Here is a 19,341-nt window from a genome sequence, read left to right on the forward strand (position 1 = left end):
GAAGTCGGGCTCCCCGTCAACCGGTAGGACTCCTGGCCGGCTTGGCACCTAAGTGTGCGGCAATGTACTAAGTGCTGGGGTGGATAGAAGCAAATCGGGCCAGACACAGTCCCTGTTCCAGTCTCAATTCCCATTTTACAGATGATGATGATGGTGGCATTTGTTCATTCATTCATTCAATCGTATTTATTGAGAGCTTCCTGTGTGCAGAGCACCTCCTCCGGACCGACGCGGGGCCCCAGCACAGCGTCGTCGCCCGGCTCTGACCGCGGGCCAGCGGGTCCGGAGGCTCGGGACAACTGCGGCTCAGCCCGTGGGCACCCCGGCCGGCCGGGCCGCCGTAACTGGGGAGGCACCCGTTTCACCTGTTTCTGATTTCTCAGTGAGCGCCTACATTTACCGGTTGGGAACAGAAAGCTTTATTTACAAAAGTAAACGCCTTTTAAAATTCATTTTTCTTCCACGTCGGTCGGGTGGGACGACGGCACATTTCCCGCGTCATTTTTTTCACATCGGTCGGGCACATTTCCAACGACCCCCAGTTTTACGATACGCCGGGATCCGACCACGCCCAAGCGTATCTTCCGTAACTCACTCAAAAACCCCCCGGGGCTCGGATGCTCGGCGACTTTCCGTGCGGGGCGCCCGGCGCCCCTCGTCCGTCCGGGGCGGTCAGCGAACCATGAAGTGCGGGGCTCCGAGAAGGAGGGGTGCCAACCGCAGCAACGCGCAGACGGGCATTTTCAGCTGCTTGAACTTCAGGAGCAGTTCCGAGAAGCAGGTGCTCCCTGGGGAAAGGGACCACAGGGTGAGAGGTGTGGAACGATTCCTTTACTTTTAAACAGTTTAAAAGAGTTTAAAGTGTTCCGTGGAAACTGCTTAATAATAATAATCATGATATTAATAATAATTGTGGTATTTGCTAACCGCTATGTGTGCGGCACTAAGCACTGGGGTGGATAGAAGCAAATCGGGCCAGACACGGTCCCTGTTCCAGTCTCAATTCCCATTTTACAGATGATGATGGTGGCATTTGTTCATTCATTCATTCAATCGTATTTATTGAGCGCTTACTGTGTGCAGAGCACTGGACTAAGCACTTGGGAAGTACAAGTTGGCAACATCTACAGACGGTCCCTACCCAACTGTGGGCTCACAGTCTAGAAGGGGGAGATAGGCAACAAAACATATAAAACAAATAAAATAAATAGAACAAATATGTACAAGTAAAATAGAGTAATACATATGTACAAACATATATACATATATACAGGTGCTGTGGGGACGGGAAGGAGGTAAGGCGGGGGTGATGGGGAGGGAGAGGAGGGGGAGTTAAGTGCTTACTATGTGCAAAGCACTGTTCTAAGCACTGGTGGGATACAAGGTGATCAGGTTGTCCCACGTGGGTCTCACCGTCTTAATCCCCATTTTACAGGTGAGGTAACTGAGGCTCCGAGAAGTTAAGTGACTTGCCCAAGGTCACACAGCAGACGTGGCGGAGCCGGGATTCGAACCCACGACCTCTGACTCCCAAGCCCGGGCTCTCTCCACCGAGCCACGAGGAGGTAACTGAGAAGTGAAGTGACTTGCCCAAGGTCACACGGCAGACATGTGGCGGAGCCGGAATTCGAACCCATGACCTCTGACACCCAAGCCTGGGCTTTCTCCACTGAGCCACGAGGAGGAAACTGAGAAGTGAAGTGACTCGCCCAAGGTCACACGGCAGACATGTGGCGGAGCCGGGATTCGAACCCACCACCTCTGACTCCCAAGCCCGGGCTTCCTCCACCGAGCCACGAGGAGGTAACTGAGAAGTGAAGTGACTTGCCCAAGGTCACACGGCAGACAAGGGGTGGAGCCGGAATTAGAACCCAGGTCCTGTAAGCTTGATGTGGGCAGGGAATGTTTCTTTTCTATTGTCGTGTTTTCCTTTCCCAAGTTCTTAGTAGAGTGCTCTGCATGTAGTAAGTGCTCAACATGATTGACTGGCAGCCCCAAATCATAATAATAATAATGATGGCATTCATTAAGCACCTACTATGTGCAAAGCACTGTTCTAAGCGCTGGGGGGATACAAGGTCATGAGGTTGTCCCACGTGGGGCTCCCAGTCCTCATCCCCATTTTCCAGATGAGGGCACTGAGGCCCAGAGAAGTGAAGTGACTTGCCCAAAGTCACACAGCTGACAGGTGGCGGAGCGGGATTTGAACCCATGACCTCTGACTCCAAAGCCCGGGCTCTTTTCCACTGAGCCACGCTGCTTCTCCAAATCATAGAAATGCTTTTAAAAAATGTTACAACCGTGACAGCATCACGGATTGACCACATGTTGGATGACCTAAAGTGCCGGGAGATTTTCATTCGTTCATTCAGCTCACTGTGGGCTGGGATTGTTTCTGTTTATTATATCATCCTCTCCCAAATGCTAAGTACAGTGCCCTGCACACAGTAAGCGCTCAATAAATACGGACGAATGAATGAATTCAGCAACGAGCTTCCCCAAGAGCTTACTAGACGGTAAGCTCGCTTTGGGCAGGGAACGTGTCCGTTGATGGTTCTAGTGTACTCTCCCAATCAATCAATCAATCAATCGTATTTATTGAGCGCTTACTGTGTGCAGAGCACTGTTCTAAGCGCTTGGGAAGTGCAAGTTGGCAACATCTAGAGACGGTCCCTACCCAACAGTGGGCTCACAGTCTAGAAGGGGGAGACAGAGAACAAAACCAAACATATTAACAAAATAAAATAAATAGAATAGATACGTACAAGTAAAATAGAGTAATAAATATGTACAAACATATATACATATATACAGGTGCTGTGGGGAAGGGAAGGAGGTAAGACGGTGGGGATGGAGAGGGGGACGAGGGGGAGAGGAAGGAGGGGGCTCAGTCTGGGAAAGCCTCCTGGAGGAGGTGAGCTCTCATCATCATCATCATCAATCGTATTTATTGAGCGCTTACTATGTGCAGAGCACTGTACTAAGCGTTTGGGAAGTACAAACTGGCAACACATAGAGACAGTCCCTACCCAACAGTGGGCTCACAGTCTAAAAGGGGGAGACAGAGAACAAAATCAAACATACCAACGAAATAAAATAAATAGGATAGATATGTACAAGTAAAATAGAGTAATAAATATGTACAACCATATATACATATATACAGGTGCTGTGGGGAAGGGAAGGAGGTAAGATGGGGGGATGGAGAGGGGGACGAGGGGGAGAGGAAGGAAGGGGCTCAGTCTGGGAAGGCCTCCTGGAGGAGGTGAGCTCTCAGTAGGGCCTTGAAGGGAGGAAGAGAGCTAGCTTGGCGGATGGGCAGAGGGAGGGCATTCCAGGCCCGGGGGAGGACGTGGGCCGGGGGTCACTTCAAGCGTCTCTTCAATGTGGGAAGAGTGCTTTGCACATAGTAAGCGCTTAATAAATGCCACCATTATTATTATTATTACACTACAACACCAAGCAGACATTCCCTGCCCACAGTGCCGCAGCCTAGGCGTGTCAGTTCTACCTTCTTACTGCCGCCAAAGCTTGCCCTCTCCTCTCCACAATAATAATTGTGATATTTGTGAAGCGCTATCACAGATTGTGATATTTGTGAAGCGCTTACTATCCGAACGGCTACTAGGCCGATTCAAGCACTTCTCCTCGTCTGCCTTGACTACTGGCCCTGCCTCCTGGCTGGCCTGCCCGCCGTTGGGAAGGGACCGTCTCTGTATGTCGTGTGCCCCCTCCCATCCCCTCATGGAGGGGTTCCCCGAGGGTCAGTCCTCGGTCCCCTTCTGTTCTCGATCTACACTCACTCCCTCGGTGACCTCATTCGCTCCCGCGGCTTCAACTAGCATCTCTAGACTGGGAGCCCGCTGTTGGGTAGGGACCGTCTCTAGATGTTGCCGACTCGTCCTTCCCAAGCGCTTAGTACAGTGCTCTGCACACAGTAAGCGCTCAATAAATACGATTGAATGAATGACTGAATGTATTTATTACTCTGCTTATTTTATTTGTTCATATTTATAGGGCTCTGCACACAGTAAGCGCTCAATAAATACGATTGATTGATTGATTGATTTTATTTTGTAAGTATGTTTTGTTTTGTTCTCTGTCTCCCCCTTCTAGACTGTGAGCCTGCTGTTGGGTAGGGACCGTCTCTAGATGTTGCCACCTCGTCCTTCCCAAGCGCTTAGTACAGTGCCCTGCACACAGTAAGTGCTCAATAAATACGATTGAATGAATGAATGTATTTATTACTCTGTTTATTTTATTTGTTCATATTTATAGTGCTCTGCGCACAGTAAGCGCTCAATAAATACGATTGATTGATTGGTTGATTTTATTTTGTAAGTATGTTTTGTTTTGTTCTCTGTCTCCCCCTTCTAGACTGTGAGCCCGCTGTTGGGTAGGGACCGTCTCTAGATGTTGCCGACTCGTCCTTCCCAAGCGCTTAGTACAGTGCTCTGCACACAGTAAGCGCTCGATAAATATGATTGAGTGAATGAATGAATGTTGCCGACTTGTACTTCCCAAGTGCTTAGTGCGGTGCTCTGCACACAGCGCTCAATAAATACAGTTGAATGAATGTTGCCAACTTGTACTTCCCAAGCGCTTAGTACGGTGCTCTGCACACAGCGCTCAATAAATACGATTGAATGAATGAATGAATGTTGCCAACTTGTACTTCCCAAGCACTTAGTACGGTGCTCTGCACACAGTTAGCGCTCAATAAATACGATTGAATGAATGAATGAATGCTGCCAACTTGTACTTCCCAAGCACTTAGTACGGTGCTCTGCACACAGTAAGCGCTCAATAAATACGATTGAATGAATGAATAAATGTTGCCGACCTGTACTTCCCAAGCGCTTAGTACAGTGCTCTGCACACAGTTAGCACTCAATAAATACGATTGAATGAATGAATGTTGCCAACTTGTACTTCCCAAGCACTTAGTACGGTGCTCTGCACACAGTAAGTGCTCAATAAATACGGTTGAATGAATGAATGAATGAATGAATGTTGCCAACTTGTACTTTCCAAGCACTTAGTCCAGTGCTCTGCACACAGTAAGCGCTCAATAAATGATTGAATGAATGAATGAATGTTGCCAGCTTGTACTCTCGAGAGGTACTCACCTTCTAACCCGCCAACTCGCAGCTGCGCTGGGGTCGGGACCGAGTGGTAAACCAGGAAACACGCCAACATGTTCAGCTGCGACTCTTCAGTGGGCTGGCCGCTCAGGTAGGAGTGCAGGGCCACGTCTCCTCCCGCTGCGGAGAGAAAAAGAAGGCTGTTACCGAGGCTGCGACAGCCCAGGCCCGGAGGGCACGAGGACCTGTGTTCTAATCCTGCCTCCATCACTTGCCTGCTGCGTGACCGTGGGCAGGTCACAGCGCTTTTCTGGGCCTCACCTGGAAAATGGGGGGTGGAAACCGGGAGCCCCACGTGGGGCAGGGACTGCGTCCAACCGCATTACCTTGTGTCTAGGGAGGACAGGTACTGAATCCCTACTATTTTATAGATCGATCGATCAATCAAGCAATCGTATTTATTGAGCGCTTACTGTCTAGAAGGGGGAGACAGGGAACAAAACGTATTAACAAAATAAAATAAATATGTACAAATAAAATACATTTTATTTTACATTTTATTTTACATTTTATCCTGCTCTGTGTCTTTGCACCTGTCACTTAACTTTTCTGGGCCTGTTTCCTCATCTATTTCCCTCCTTCCTCTCCCCCTCATCCCCCCCGCTTTACCTCCTTCCCTTCCCACAGCACCTGTATATATGTATATAGGTTTGTATGGATTTATTACTCTATTTATTTATTTATTTTACTTGTACATATCTATTCATTTTATTTTATTAATACGTTTTGTTTTGTTGTCTGTCTCCCCCTTCTAGACTGTGAGCCCGCTGTTGGGTAGGGACCGTCTCTAGATGTTGCCGACTTGGACTTCCCAAGTGCTTAGTCCAGTGCTCTGCACACCGTAAGCGCTCAATAAATACGATTGAATGAATGAATGTATTTATTACTCTATTTGTTTATTTTATTTGTACATATTTATTCTATTCATTTTATTTTGTTAATACGTTTTGTGTTCTTGTCTGTCTCCCCCTTCTAAACTGTGAGCCCACTGTTGGGTAGGGACTGTCTCTAGATGTTGCCAGCTTGGACTTCCCAAGTGCTTAGTCCAGTGCTCTGCACACAGTAAGTGCTCAATAAATACGACTGAATGAATGAATGAATGTATTTATTACTCTATTTGTTTATTTTATTTGTACATATTTATTCTATTTATTTTATTTTGTTAACATGTTTGGTTTTGTTCTCTGTCTCCCCCTTCTAGACTGTGAGCCCGCTGTTGGGTAGGGACCGTCTCTAGATGTTGCCGACTTGTACTTCCCAAGCGCTTAGTCCAGTGCTCTGAACACAGTAAGCGCTCAATAAATACGACTGAATGAATGAATGCATTTATTACTCTATTCATTTGTTTATTTTATTTGTACATATTTATTCTATTTTATTTTGTTAACATGTTTGGTTTTGTTCCCTGTCTCCCCCTTCTAGACTGTGAGCCCACTGTTGGGTAGGGACCGTCTCTAGATGTTGCCAACTTGTACTTCCCAAGTGCTTAGTCCAGTGCTCTGCACACAGTAAGCGCTCAATAAATACGATTGAATGAATGATCAAATGCCATAAAAATTAAAAATAAAAAGATGCGGGGGACGCACTCAAGGAGGAGAGAATCCCTTGGGCTCTGGGGGAGAGGGAGAACGCTGGTAGATTCGGTGTCCAGATTGTTGTGTTTCAACTGAAATCATATCCACCAGTGCTTAGAACAGTGCTTTGCACATAGTAAGTGCTTAACAAATACCATCATCGTCATTTCTTCCCCTCTCTCCCCCTTGCCCGACATCAGGGATTCCCGCCTGCCCCAGCAAGGCCATCCCATACACTAGAAGTGACAAAAAGATCTTCTCTAAGTTCGAAAACACATTCAAAGACAACCTCAGCCAACGCAGACTAACAAGAGACCACGACTGTAAAAACTGCTAGGATGAACGTTTATCCAGAGAAGCAGCGTGGCTCAGTGGAAAGAGCCCGGGCTTGGGAGTCAGAGGTCATGGGTTCAAATCCCGGCTCTACCAATTGTCAGCTGTGTGACTTTGGGCAAGTCACATCACTTCTCTGGGCCTCAGTTCCCTCATCTGTAAAATGGGGATTAAGACTGTGAGCCCCCAGTGGGACAACCTGATCACCTTGTACCCTCCCTAGCACTTAGAACAGTTCTTTGCACATAGTAAGCGCTTAATAAATGCCATCATTATTATTATCATACACTAGAAGTGACAAAAAGATCTCTTAGTTCAAAAACACATTCAAAGACAACCTCAGCCAATGCAGACTAAAAAGAAACCACGACAAAACTTGACTGCAAAAACCACTACGGTGAATGTTCATTCAGAGAAGCAGCGTGGCTCAATGGAAAGAGCCCGGGCTTGGGAGTCAGAGGTCATGGGTTCTAATCCTGGCTCCGCCACTTGTCAGCTGTGTGATTTTGGGCAAGTCACTTGACTTCTCTGGGCCTCAGTGACCTCATCTGCAAAATGCGGATTAAACTGTGAGTCCCCCGTGGGACATCCTGATTACCTTGTATCCTCCCCAGCGCTTAGAACAGCGCTTTGCACATAGTAAGTGCTTAACAAATGCCAACACTGTTATCATTATTATTCCTGACTGACTCCCCCCACCACCCCACCCCGGGATAAAGGCCCTTGTTATCACCAAGTTACATTAAGGACACCCTCATTCGCACCTACTCAGCCTTCCTGTCCGGCCATCGACCCCCGGCCCACATCCTCCCCCAGGCCTGGAATTCCCTCCCTCTGCCCCTCCGCCAAGCTCGCTCTCTTCCTCCCTTCAAGGCCCTACTGAGAGCTCACCTCCTCCAGGAGGCCTTCCCAGACTGAGCCCCTTCCTTCCTCTCCCCCTCATCCCCCCTCCATCCCCCACATCTTACCTCCTTCCCTTCCCCACAGCACCTGTATATATATATATATATGTTTGTACATATTTATTACTCTATTTATTTTACTTGTACATATCTATTCTATTTATTTTATTTTGTTAGTATGTTTGGTTTTGTTCTCTGTCTCCCCCTTCTAGACTGTGAGCCCACTGTTGGGTAGGGACTGTCTCTATATGTTGCCAGCTTGTACTTCCCAAGCGCTTAGTACAGTGCTCTGCACACAGTAAGCGCTCAATAAATACGATTGATTATTCCTGAGGGGTGGCGGAATGAAGGACTTGAATGCTGACCCAAGCTGCCTGGGACAGGTGCACTTGGGGAAGGAGTTTCCCAGTGGGAAAGCGATGAGATGCCGGGTCGGGCAAACCCATCGGAAGGGGTGGGGACCAGTGACAGCTCCTAGGGATTTGGGGGAACCCACGGGGACTGGTGGTAGTGGGGGGGACCCCCTCCCCGACCACCCCACAGAAAATCAAGCCGCTTCTTCCCTCAGAAAGGAAGTCGGGCCTTCATTTGTCTTGTCCCATGCCCCTCTGTTTCACAACCCCTCCTCTCCACTTTTGTGCCCTCAAATGGTGATGATGGCATTCGTTAAGCGCTTACTATGTGCAAAGCACTGTTCTAAGCGCTGGGGAGGCTACAAGGTGATCAGGTTGTCCCACGGGGGGCTCACAGTTTTAATCCCCATTTTCCAGGTGAGGTAACTGAGGCCCAGAGAAGTGAAGGGACTTGCCCAAAGTCACACAGCTGACAATTGGCGGAGCCGGGATTTGAACCCATGACCTGACTCCAAAACCCGTGCTCTTTCCACTGAGCCACGCTGCTTTCTCAAATGTGCTCCAGAAGGTTTAAGAACCCCTTGGTTTCACGCCAGCCTGACTAGGTGTCTCCCTCCTCCGTAGAATTGGGAAGCAATGGCCTTATGGAAAGAGCGCGGGTTTAGGAGTCAGAAGACCTGTGTTCTAGTCCTGGCTCCACCACTTGTCTGCCGTGTGACCTTAGGAAAGTCACTTCACTTCCCTGGGCCTCGGTTCCCTCATCTGTAAAATGGGGGTTAAGACTGGGAGCCCCAAGTGGGACAGGGCCTGTGTCCAACCTGATTACCTTGTAGCGACCTCAGTGCTTAGTACAGTGCCTGGCCATTAGTGAATGTTTAACAAATACCATTAAAGATACACTCTCTCCTCCGCCCTCCATTTATTCATTCAGTCGTATTTATTGAGCGCTTACTGTGGGGATCTCTCTCTCTTTCTCCCTCCCTTCTCCTCCCTCTCAAACTTTACTAACCAGGGCCGACTTGAGACATTAGCTCATTCTGGGCAGAGAGCGTGTCTACCAACTCTGTTATATTGTAACAATAATAATTTTGGTATTTGTTATACGCTTACTATGTGCCAAGCACTGTTCTAAGCGCTGGGGGAGATACAAGGTAATCAGGTTGTCCCACATGGGCCTCACAGTCTTAATCCCCATTTTCCAGATGAGGTAACCGAAGCCCAGAGAAGTTACGTGACTTGCCCAAGGTCACACAGCTGATAGGTGGCGGAGCCGGGATTAGAACCCATGACCTCTGACTCCCAAGCCTGCGCGCTTCCCACTGAGCCATGCTGCTTCACACAGTAAGCGCTCAATAAATATAATCGACTGACTGGCCATGCTACAAACTGGGCTTCGGTGTGGACGGCCACCGGTCTCCCAGCTAAGCGGAGACGAAACCCAAGTTCCTCACGTGCGCTGAAGAGAAACTAACCTTTTCCAGAAAGAGTTTCTTAACGTGTGGAATCAACTCCCAGGGCAACTACTACGGACTAGACGGCCGAAAGGGGAAGGACCGAAACCTCGGCGATCCTCGCCAGGGCAAGAAGACCCACGTCAAAGCCAACGGCTGGCTCCGACGGGGGCCGCCGCGCCAACCGCGTCCGTTCTGTCCGACGCTCCTAGGCGCTCAGTACAGTGTTCTGCGCACGGTTGGCCGACTGATCGACTCTGGAGCCGGAGGGGAAACGAGGGCTCCGCGTCGGGCAGTGACCAGCGGCTCTACCGTCCGCGACTCCGATTCCACCTTGGCCTTGCCGTGTTTCCCAGCGGCGGGAGGGGAGAGTTTTTAACCGAACCGCGTTTTGGCCCTTGATTTATATTCAGCGCCACGGGCGGGCTGGAGCCTTCGGCTTCAAGTGTCACTACTGTTTTGACTCCTAACTGCATCCGCTCAACTGAGCGGCTCTCCGTCGCCCAGCAGAGGCACCAGAAGCCCTGGGGGAACTGAAAGTAACGAAAGGAACGAGAGAGGGAGATTCAAAGTGAAAATAGCCTCCCTGACATCTTCTACATGAGACCTTTTGGGAACCCCGCCTGCCCCTCAGATCAACTTGGAATAACCGGGGTGCTGGGCGCTCACTATGCGACAAACCCTGCACGAAGCGCTGGGATACCCACGGGACTCACGGTGTTGGTAGGAGGGAGACGCGTATCGAAACCTCATTTTACAGATGAGAGAACTGAGGCCCAGAGAAGCCAAAGTGACTTCCCCGGGGGTCGTCCAGGGGTCACCCGGCAGACGGGGGGCAGAGCAGGATTAGAACTCGGGTCCTCTGACTCTAGGCCCTGCTCTAGACGCATTGCGAGCAGGGAATGTGTCCGTTTATTGTTCTACTGTACTCTCCCTAGCGCTTAGAACAGTGCACACAATGAACGCTCAACAGGTACGACTGAATGACAGCAGGCCATGGTTACCACCCTCTCACGAGCTACCCTGATGAGCTCGTATCTACCTCAGTGCTTAGTGCACTGCCTGGCGCATAGTAAGTGCCTAACAAATACCAAAAACCCCCAAATAAACCAAAAACAGCCCTCTCCCAGCCGGGTGTAGAGGGAGAGGCTCTTAAGAGAAGCAGCTTGGCAAAGAGAAGCGACGTGGCTTAGTGGAAAGAGTCAGAGGTCGTGGGTTCTAATCCCGGCTCCGCTGCTTGTCAGCTGTGCGACTTTGGGCAAGTCACTTCTCTGAGCCTCAGTTACCTCATCTGTAAAATGGGGATTAGGACTGTGAGCCCCACGCGGGACAACCTGATCACCTTGTAACCTCCCCAGCGCTTAGAACAGGGCTTCGCACATAGTAAGCGCTTAACAAATACCATCATCATCATCATTATTATTACCTCCCGGGTGCTTGCGAAACAAATCCGCAAGTGGCGGCCGCCCGCGGCGGGGACTGGCTTACCTTGCAACCACTGGTCCAGGGCGTTGTCGATTGTGCATTTCATCACGGGCAGGAATTCGGAGTTCATGAAGAGCCCCTGGCTGGAGTTCTTCTGCCGCCTCTCCTGATGGCTCCGGGAGCCGAAAAACTCCAACACCAACTTGATCTGCCACAGTTCGAAGGTCTCGGACATCTCCCTCCTTTCTAGTCGCCTCACCGCCTTCTCGGAAAAACGATCGACAGGGGAGGGGGCAAGGCGTGTTTTCCGCAGGTGAGCGGCGTCAACGGGGCGGTCTCAACTTCTCTACCCCACAAGGAATCGGCACATTTACACGCGCCCAGAAAACTGGGGGCTAACCGGGAGTAGAGTCGGCTCTTTTCAGTGCTTTTTTAGGACATTTTCCTCAGCCTTCACTGGGGACAAGCTCAGCGCCTTAAGAACTCTGGATTATATCGCCAGTGCAGGCTGTTGTCCCCCAAAACTAGAACCCAGCCACAAAAGACGGTTGGCGGCCTTCAGCCACAGAAAGCCTCGTTGCCACTTTACCTGATCTATCGCTATGTAGGCGGGCAGCATCTCCGGGTTCTCTTGAGTGACGCACTCGTAAAGAATGGAAGAAAAGAGATCCAAAATTTCCTGTTTCTGAAGGAAAACACGGGTTTTTCAGGATGCGGACCAGACGAGGGCCCTATTCTGCCTCTCCTAATATGACTCTACTCCAAACACCACACATTCCCCCACAATTCAAAATTTAAATTTGGTATCTACGGTTAAAATCTAGAAAACCATCTTATTCCTCTGGGACCTAGATAAAAGCACATAAATTTTTATTTTCACTTAAGGATGAAATAAAGAGGACTGTATCCACCTTCCAATTCAGAAAACTGATTTCGGATCATCAGTTTTCTGCCTTTTGATGGACCAATTACGTATATATGAATAAAAACAGTGTGGCCTAGTGAAAAGAGCCCGGGCCTGGGAATCAGAGGATGTGGGTTCTAATCCCGGCTCTGCCACGTGTCTGCCGTGTGACCTCTGGCAAGTCACTTCACTTCCCTGTGCTTCGGTTACCTCGTCTCTAAAATCGGGATTAAGACAGTGAGTCCCAAGTGGGTCAGGAACTGTGTCCCACTTGATTTAACTGTAACTACCCCAGTGCTTAGAACAGTGTTTGGCACGTAGCAAGCGTTTAACAAATACCACAGTTACAATTATTATTAAAAAACAAATAATACCAATGTCCGCCCCAAGGCTTTACGTCTCTCTGTATTTACCTGGCCCATATTCACGGTTGGTTTGCAGAAATATTCGGCAAATGAGAGAAGAGCTGGATCGGAGGTGAAAGCTGAAATAGCTTCTGGCTAAAAGTAAAGGATGAACATGAGATAACAACTGGCTGTAACTGAACTGTTCGACTGCATTGAATTTAGTAGAATGGATCTATCCACCGTCCCGTTTGGTTTCTGAGAGATCGAAGAGAATTTGGATCTAAAGTAGGTTTAATTTGAGATTCCGCTCCATTTCATTCATTCATTCATTCAATCGTATTTATTCAGCGCTTACTGTGTGCAGAGCACTGGAATAAGCGCTTGGGAAGTACAAGTTGGCAACATATAGAGACGGTCCCTACCCAACAGTGGGCTCTCAGTCATACTTCCCCACCTATCTTCCCCTCCTCTCTGCGTCACCAACACATGTGAGCCTGAACCTGTTAAGCGCTTTGATAGCCGCCCCCGCAGCACTTACGCACACATTCTTCCCCTCTGCCTCTTCCCTTCTCTTTACCTTACTTAAAAGTCTGCCTCCCCCACTAGATTGCAAGCTCGCTGTGGGCTGGGAACATGTCTACCACCTCTAGTGGGTTGTACTTTCTCCACTACTGCACACGGTAAGCACTCAAGAAATACCACTGACTCCTCTCCCAAGTGCTTAGTCCACAGTGCTCTGGACACGGTAAGCGCTCAATAAATACCACCGACTGCTCTCCCAGGTATTTGGCAGAGTGCTCTGGACACGGTAAGTGCTCAGTAAATTGTTATACATCGGTAAAGGCACGTATTTGGAAGAGCATTACCAAATGCACTGTGCACAAGACTCCCGGATATGTCAATGAGCAGGAGAAGCAGGGTGGCCTAGTGGACAGAACAAGGGGTCTTGTCTGCTGTGTGACCCCACTGGGCAAGTCACTTCACTTCTCTGGGCCCCAGTTCCCTCACCTCTTAAATGGGGACCAAGACTGTGAGTCCCACGTGGGACATACGCTGTGTCCGATCTGATTACTTTCTATCTACCCCAGCGCCTAGAACGGTGCTTCTCACACAGTAAGCATTTAACGACCACCACAGTTGTTATTATTAGGAGGTCTGGGCTGCATTGCTAGCAATTGCTAACCAACAGAGCAAATTCTTCTCCCAACCGGCCCCTCCCTGAGCTGTTTTGGCTTCTCTGCCAAACTAAAAAGGAACCACATCCGCCGGAGGACGAGCAATTAGATGGGGGGCAGCTTGTGGGAAGGGGATTGTCAAAAAACTTTCCCAAGGTTGACGATTTCCTTCTCACTCTTCAGTGAGCAGAGGCACTCAGTGGCATCTCTGCCGTTCTGATTTGTTTCTCTTCTCGTATCTGTGAAGACTGTTCCCTCTTTCTCCCACCCCAACTGGGTTGGGCTCATCGGCATCTCCGATGATGTCTCCTCCTCCTCTTCATCCTTCTCCTCCTTTGCCCCCTCAGTAATGGCACTGGTCATGCCCTGGGGCTACTTTTCTCTCTCTAGCCCAGCTCCTGATCCAAGCCCCTCGGGGACAAATTCGAACACCCCCGGTAATCTTCCTCCCATCCTACTTATGCCAGTGAACTCTCACTCCAAGAGAAGAATCCACGCCCCAAGCACCCTTGCCCCCAAACCCCTCTTTTCAGCTGGAGAAAACAGACACATTCCCAGCCCACAATCTAGTGAGCTGGTTGTGGGCAGGGAATGTGTCTGTTTGCTGTCATATTGTACTCTCCCCAGCGCTTAGTTCAGTAAATACAATTTACTCAGTAAATACAACTGAACGAGAAATAACTCAGCCAAACGAAGGACCTCAGGGGTCCATACACATTGGTTACCAGACTAGTTCAGGCCCTGTCTGAGTCACTCCCACGTCTAGGGTCATGGGAATGATGGCCCGTCTCTTTTCCGGGAGGGCTGGAGTTTGCTTTTAAACACCCCAGCGAGGTCGGGGAAGGGGCAATCGGGGCTACTACGGATGCTCTCTTCTCAAAAGAAGCCGGCTGAGAGCCGCGGAGATGGAGGGGAAATGATTTGCCTCAATAACCTTCTCAAACTGCCGGCGTCCTCTCCCTCCCCGTGCCCACTGGCCCCCCAAACCACTCCCAGCTGGCCCCTCTTCCACATCCGGGCCCCCTCTAGATTGAGCAAGGGAAAGGACCGGATTGTACCGGCCAGAGACCTCCCTTTGATGGCCGGCGCTCTTCGGCACTAGTTTCAAATACGTCCTGCGTTTAGCAGGATGCGGGAGGCTCCTATTGAGCTGAAAAAAGTACGCGGGGCAAGGGGAACCTAACTGTTTCTCCCATTTTATCCAACCTGCAGGATGGGATTTGGAAAAGGTGGCGATGTCTCAGGAGAAGGAGGCTGGAAGCCAGCTGCTTGCTGCCTGGACAAACCTACCTGGTTTGGGTAAATGAAATAAAAACGAATCACCCCATTAGCAGGGCGTTGCCTGGGCCTGTAAACTAGGCAGCAGTGATCTCAGTGAGGTCTACATCTACAATCAATCGTATTTATTGAGGGCTTACTGTGTGCAGAGCACTGTACTAAGCGCTAAGTCTACAAGAACCCACGAGCGTTCCTGCGTGTATTTTCCACGGCTGCGGCCGATGCTGACTTTGGGTCTGTGCCTGCTGGACGGCAGGCTCCCCCTCTAGACTGTAAACTCTCTGAGGGCAGGGAATGTGTCTGTTTATTGTCATACTCGCTCAGGCGCTTCGTACAGTGCTCTGAACACAGTAGGTGCTCAATAAATACGACAATGAATACTGACTCTCGGGACAGCGGAGAAAGTCTCGGTTTGGGTCTCTCTTTAAAATGGTATCAGAGGGCTCAGTCAGGACAGGGGTTTGCTAAACACCTTATCTGCCTGGACAGAGGGAGGGGGAACTATTGCCCTCCTCAGCAAGGCTTCCGCGACGAAGCAGCATAGCCTGATAGATACAGCCCAGGCCTAGGAGTCGGGAGAGATCTGAGTTCTAATTCCGGCTCGGCCTCTTGTCTGCTGTTGGATCTTGGACAAGTCACTTCACTTCCCTGAGCCTCAGTGACCTCATCTGGAAAACGGGGCTTGAGACTGTGAGCCCCATGTGTGACCGGGACTATGTCCGACCTGAGTACCTTGTATCTACCCCAGCACTTAGCAGTAGTAAGCACTTCACAAATATTATTAGGATAACGATGATGATGACGATTATTCCAAGGATAACAGGTTTTACCTTGAAGGCCCGGGCTTCGGAATTCCTGTGAGTGACGGTTTGGGCTAAGAGGCTCCGCCAGCCCATGGGATCCTCCTTGTAAGAGAGCTGACCGGCCCTGAGTTTCACATACAGCACTCCGTCCTTGGAAAGGATCGATCTGGAGGACAAAACGGTGGAATTCACCAAGGAGTCGCACTCTACCTTACTGGGTGAAAGCTGACTCTTGCTTTAATACTAAGCAAGCATAGCCCAAGCCTGAAAAGCCAATTGTCGGCTGTGTGACCTTGGGCAAGTCACTTAGCTTCTCTGTGCCTCAGTTACCTCATCTGTAAAATGGGGATGAAGACTGTGAGCCCCACGTGGGACACTTCATTCATTCAATCGTACTTATTGAGCACTTACTGTGTGCACAGCACTGTACTAAGTGCTCGGGAAGTACAAGTTGGCAACATATAGAGACGGTCCCTACCCAACAACGGGCTCACAGTCCCAGCACTTAGCATAATACTAATGATGGCATTTGCTAAGCGCTTACTACGTGCCAAGCCCTGTCCTAAGCGCTGGGGGGATACAAGGCCATCCCTACTCTGCTAATTGTCAGCTGTGTGACTTTGGGCAAGCCACTTAACTTCTCTGTGCCTCAGTTACCTCATTTGTAAGATGGAGATGAAGGGTGTGAGCCCCCCGTGGGACAACCTGATCACCTTGTAACCTCCCCAGCAGTTAGAACAGTGTTTTGCACATAGTAAGAGCTCAATAAGTGCCATCTTTATTATTCGTCCCCCTTTTACAGATGATCACCTTGTATCCTCCCCAGCACTTGGAGCAGTGCATTGCATATAGTAGGCGCTTAACAAATGCCAACATCATTATTATTATTATTATTATTATTATTATTATTATTATTATTATTAATACCACTCCCTTACAGCAGACAGGTTAAAGAACATAGACCTGGCTCCTAAATAAAGGCCAATAGAGTCCTTTTTAATACTTTCACAATGGTGCCACTCCTCAAACAACAATAATAACGGTGGCTCTTGTTAAACGTTTACTCTGCGACAAGCACTGTACTAAGGGCCGGGTACATAGGAGATACTCTGTGTTCGACCTGGTTATCTAGTTTTCTTCTCCCCAAGCGCTAGACTCACAGAGAAGCAGCGTGGCTCAGTGGAAAGAGCCCGGGCTTGGGAGTCAGAGGTCATGGGTTCGAATCCCGGCTCCGCCACTTGTCAGCTGTGTGACTTTGGGCAAGTTACTTCACTTCTCTGTGCCTCAGTTCCCTCACCTGTAAAATGGGGATTAAAGACTGTGAGCCCCACGTGGGACAACCTGGTTACCTTGTATCTCCCCCAGTGCTTAGAACAATGCTTGGCACGTAGTAAGCGCTTAACAAATACCATCATTATTATTATTATTATTATAGTGAGCGCGTAACAAATACCATCATCATCAGGTAAGACACAATTCCTATCCTCATCGGGCTCCCAGCCAGTCTAAGGAGGAGGGAGAACAGGTAGTGAAGCCCCATTTTACAGATGAGGAATCCGAGGCCCCCTAAAAGTTAAGTGACTTGCCCCAGGTCACATCACGGGCAAGTGACAGAGCCGGATTAGAGCCCAGTATTTCGGATTCCCGGGCCCCGGCCCCTTCCGTGCGGTCGTGTTGCTTCTGCAGAGCATTTGATTCCACAGGAAACAGACTCTGAATAACTGAGTCGGGCAACAGGAAAAGAGGAGGCCGTCACAACTCTGATTCCAATTTACCCTCTGTGGGAGAAGAGGAAGAAAGGGGTTGTTCCTCTGGGGCTCCTGGCTCCTGCAGTGTGGCTACTGGGTAGAACCCAGGCTTGGGAGTCAGAAGAACCCCCTCTCTCCCCCTCTCTAACCCCCCATTTTACCTCCTTCCCTTTCCCACAGCACCTGTATATATGTATATATGTTTGTACATATTTATTACTCTATTTTACTTGTACATATCTATTCTATTTATTTTATTTTGTTAGCATGTTTGGTTTTGTTCTTCATCTCCCCCTTTTAGACTGGGAGCCCACTGTTGGGTAGGGACTGTCTCTATATGCTGCCAACTTGTACTTTCCAAGCGCTTAGTACAGTGCTCTGCACACAGTAAGTGCTCAATAAATACGACTGATTGATTGATTGATTGATTCTCACCCCGGCTCCGCCCCTTGTCTGCTGTGTGACCTCGGGCAAGCCACTTCACTTCTCTGGGCCTCAGTTCCCTCATCTGCAAAATGGGGATTAAGACTGTGAACCCCATGTGGGCTAGGGACTGGGTCTAATCGGATTACCTCATATCCACCTCAGTGTCTGACCAAACAGCAAGCGCTTAACAAATACCACAGATATTATTCTTATTAGGCTATAAACTCGTTGTGGGCAGGGAACGTGTCTGTTGTATTGTTCTCTTGTACTCTCTTCATTCAATTCAATCTTCCCAGACTGAGCCCCCTCCTTCCTCTCCCTCTCCTCCCCCTCCCCATCTCCCCCACCTTATCTCCTTTCCCTCCCCACAGCAACCGTATATATGTTTGTCCGTATTTATTACTCTATTTATTTTATTTGTACATATTTATTCTATTTATTTTATTTTGTTAATATGTTTTGTTTTGTTGTCTGTCCCCCTTCTAGACTGTGAGCACACTGTTGGGTAGGGACCGCCTCTATGTGTTGCCGGCTTGTACTTCCCAAGCGCTTAGTCCAGTGCTCTGCACACAGTAAGCGCTCAATAAATACGACTGAATGAAAGAATGAATTTATTGAGCGCTTACTTTGTGCAGAGCATTGGACTACGCTCTCTTAAGTGCTTAGCCCAGTGCTCTGCACACAGTGAGCACTCAATAAATACAATCGACTGACAGACCTGCGCGTTTAACAGGACCAGGTTAAGTGACGCCTTCACAAGCACCCGTCCCATAAACGGGCCCGACTTCAAATCTAACAGGATGGGTAACTTTGAGATTTCAGAAGGTTGAACTGGTTCTGGAAGATGATACGGTTACACTCATTTTCAGAATTTCTGCTTTCAGATGGCTACGCAGAATTCTACCCGTGGTTTTAGATGGAAAAGACTGATCGGAGCAGGATATGCTTCCTGAAGTCCAGATTTGAATGATATCGCGGCTCGACGCTTTTTCCACTGAACTTATGGCCGTCAGCCAGGTTTTTAAAAAACCTGTTTCCAAAAGCCTGGCCTGGTGGATAAAGTGCGGGCCCGGGAGTCAAAGGACTTGGGTTCTACTTCCGCTTCTGCTACTTGTGACCTTGGGCAAGTCACTTTACTCCTCTGTACCTCACTTCCCTCAATTACAAAATGGGGATGTGATCATCGCTCTCCCTCCTACTTAGATTCTGAGTGTCATAGGGGACCTGATTATCTGGTCTCTACCTCAAACCACATGGGACTGTTACGGAAGGATTCGACCTGGGGGAAATCAAGTCAGGTGTGACTACTTACTTCAAATGGTGAGTCCCCTTGCTCAGGTCGATGAGTAATTCCCAGTAGCGCGGCCCTTTCACTTTAACCTGCCAAGACATATTTCAGAAAAATAATAATAATGATAATGATGCTTTTTGTTAAGCGCTTACTATGTGCCATTCATTCAATCGTTCAATCGTATTTA

At 49.0% G+C, this 19,341-nt stretch overlaps 1 protein-coding gene across 1 annotated transcript in view; it reads right to left on the minus strand.

Moving 5' to 3' along the window:
- Positions 1-368: 368 nt before the first annotated feature.
- ANAPC1 (anaphase promoting complex subunit 1) overlaps positions 369-19,341 on the minus strand; it is a 116,832-nt gene continuing 97,859 nt past the window's right edge. The window contains exons 42-48 of the mRNA XM_038765774.1: positions 19,176-19,243; positions 15,717-15,855; positions 12,500-12,586; positions 11,772-11,867; positions 11,246-11,444; positions 5,130-5,264; positions 369-788 (exon numbers count right to left, since the gene is read on the minus strand). Coding sequence (XP_038621702.1) covers positions 673-788; positions 5,130-5,264; positions 11,246-11,444; positions 11,772-11,867; positions 12,500-12,586; positions 15,717-15,855; positions 19,176-19,243 — 840 coding nt within the window. The 3' untranslated portion in view covers positions 369-672. The remainder of the gene's footprint in view (positions 789-5,129; positions 5,265-11,245; positions 11,445-11,771; positions 11,868-12,499; positions 12,587-15,716; positions 15,856-19,175; positions 19,244-19,341) is intronic.

Source organism: Tachyglossus aculeatus, chromosome 23 (assembly GCF_015852505.1).
Source record: "Tachyglossus aculeatus isolate mTacAcu1 chromosome 23, mTacAcu1.pri, whole genome shotgun sequence".
Classification (NCBI taxonomy): domain Eukaryota; kingdom Metazoa; phylum Chordata; class Mammalia; order Monotremata; family Tachyglossidae; genus Tachyglossus; species Tachyglossus aculeatus.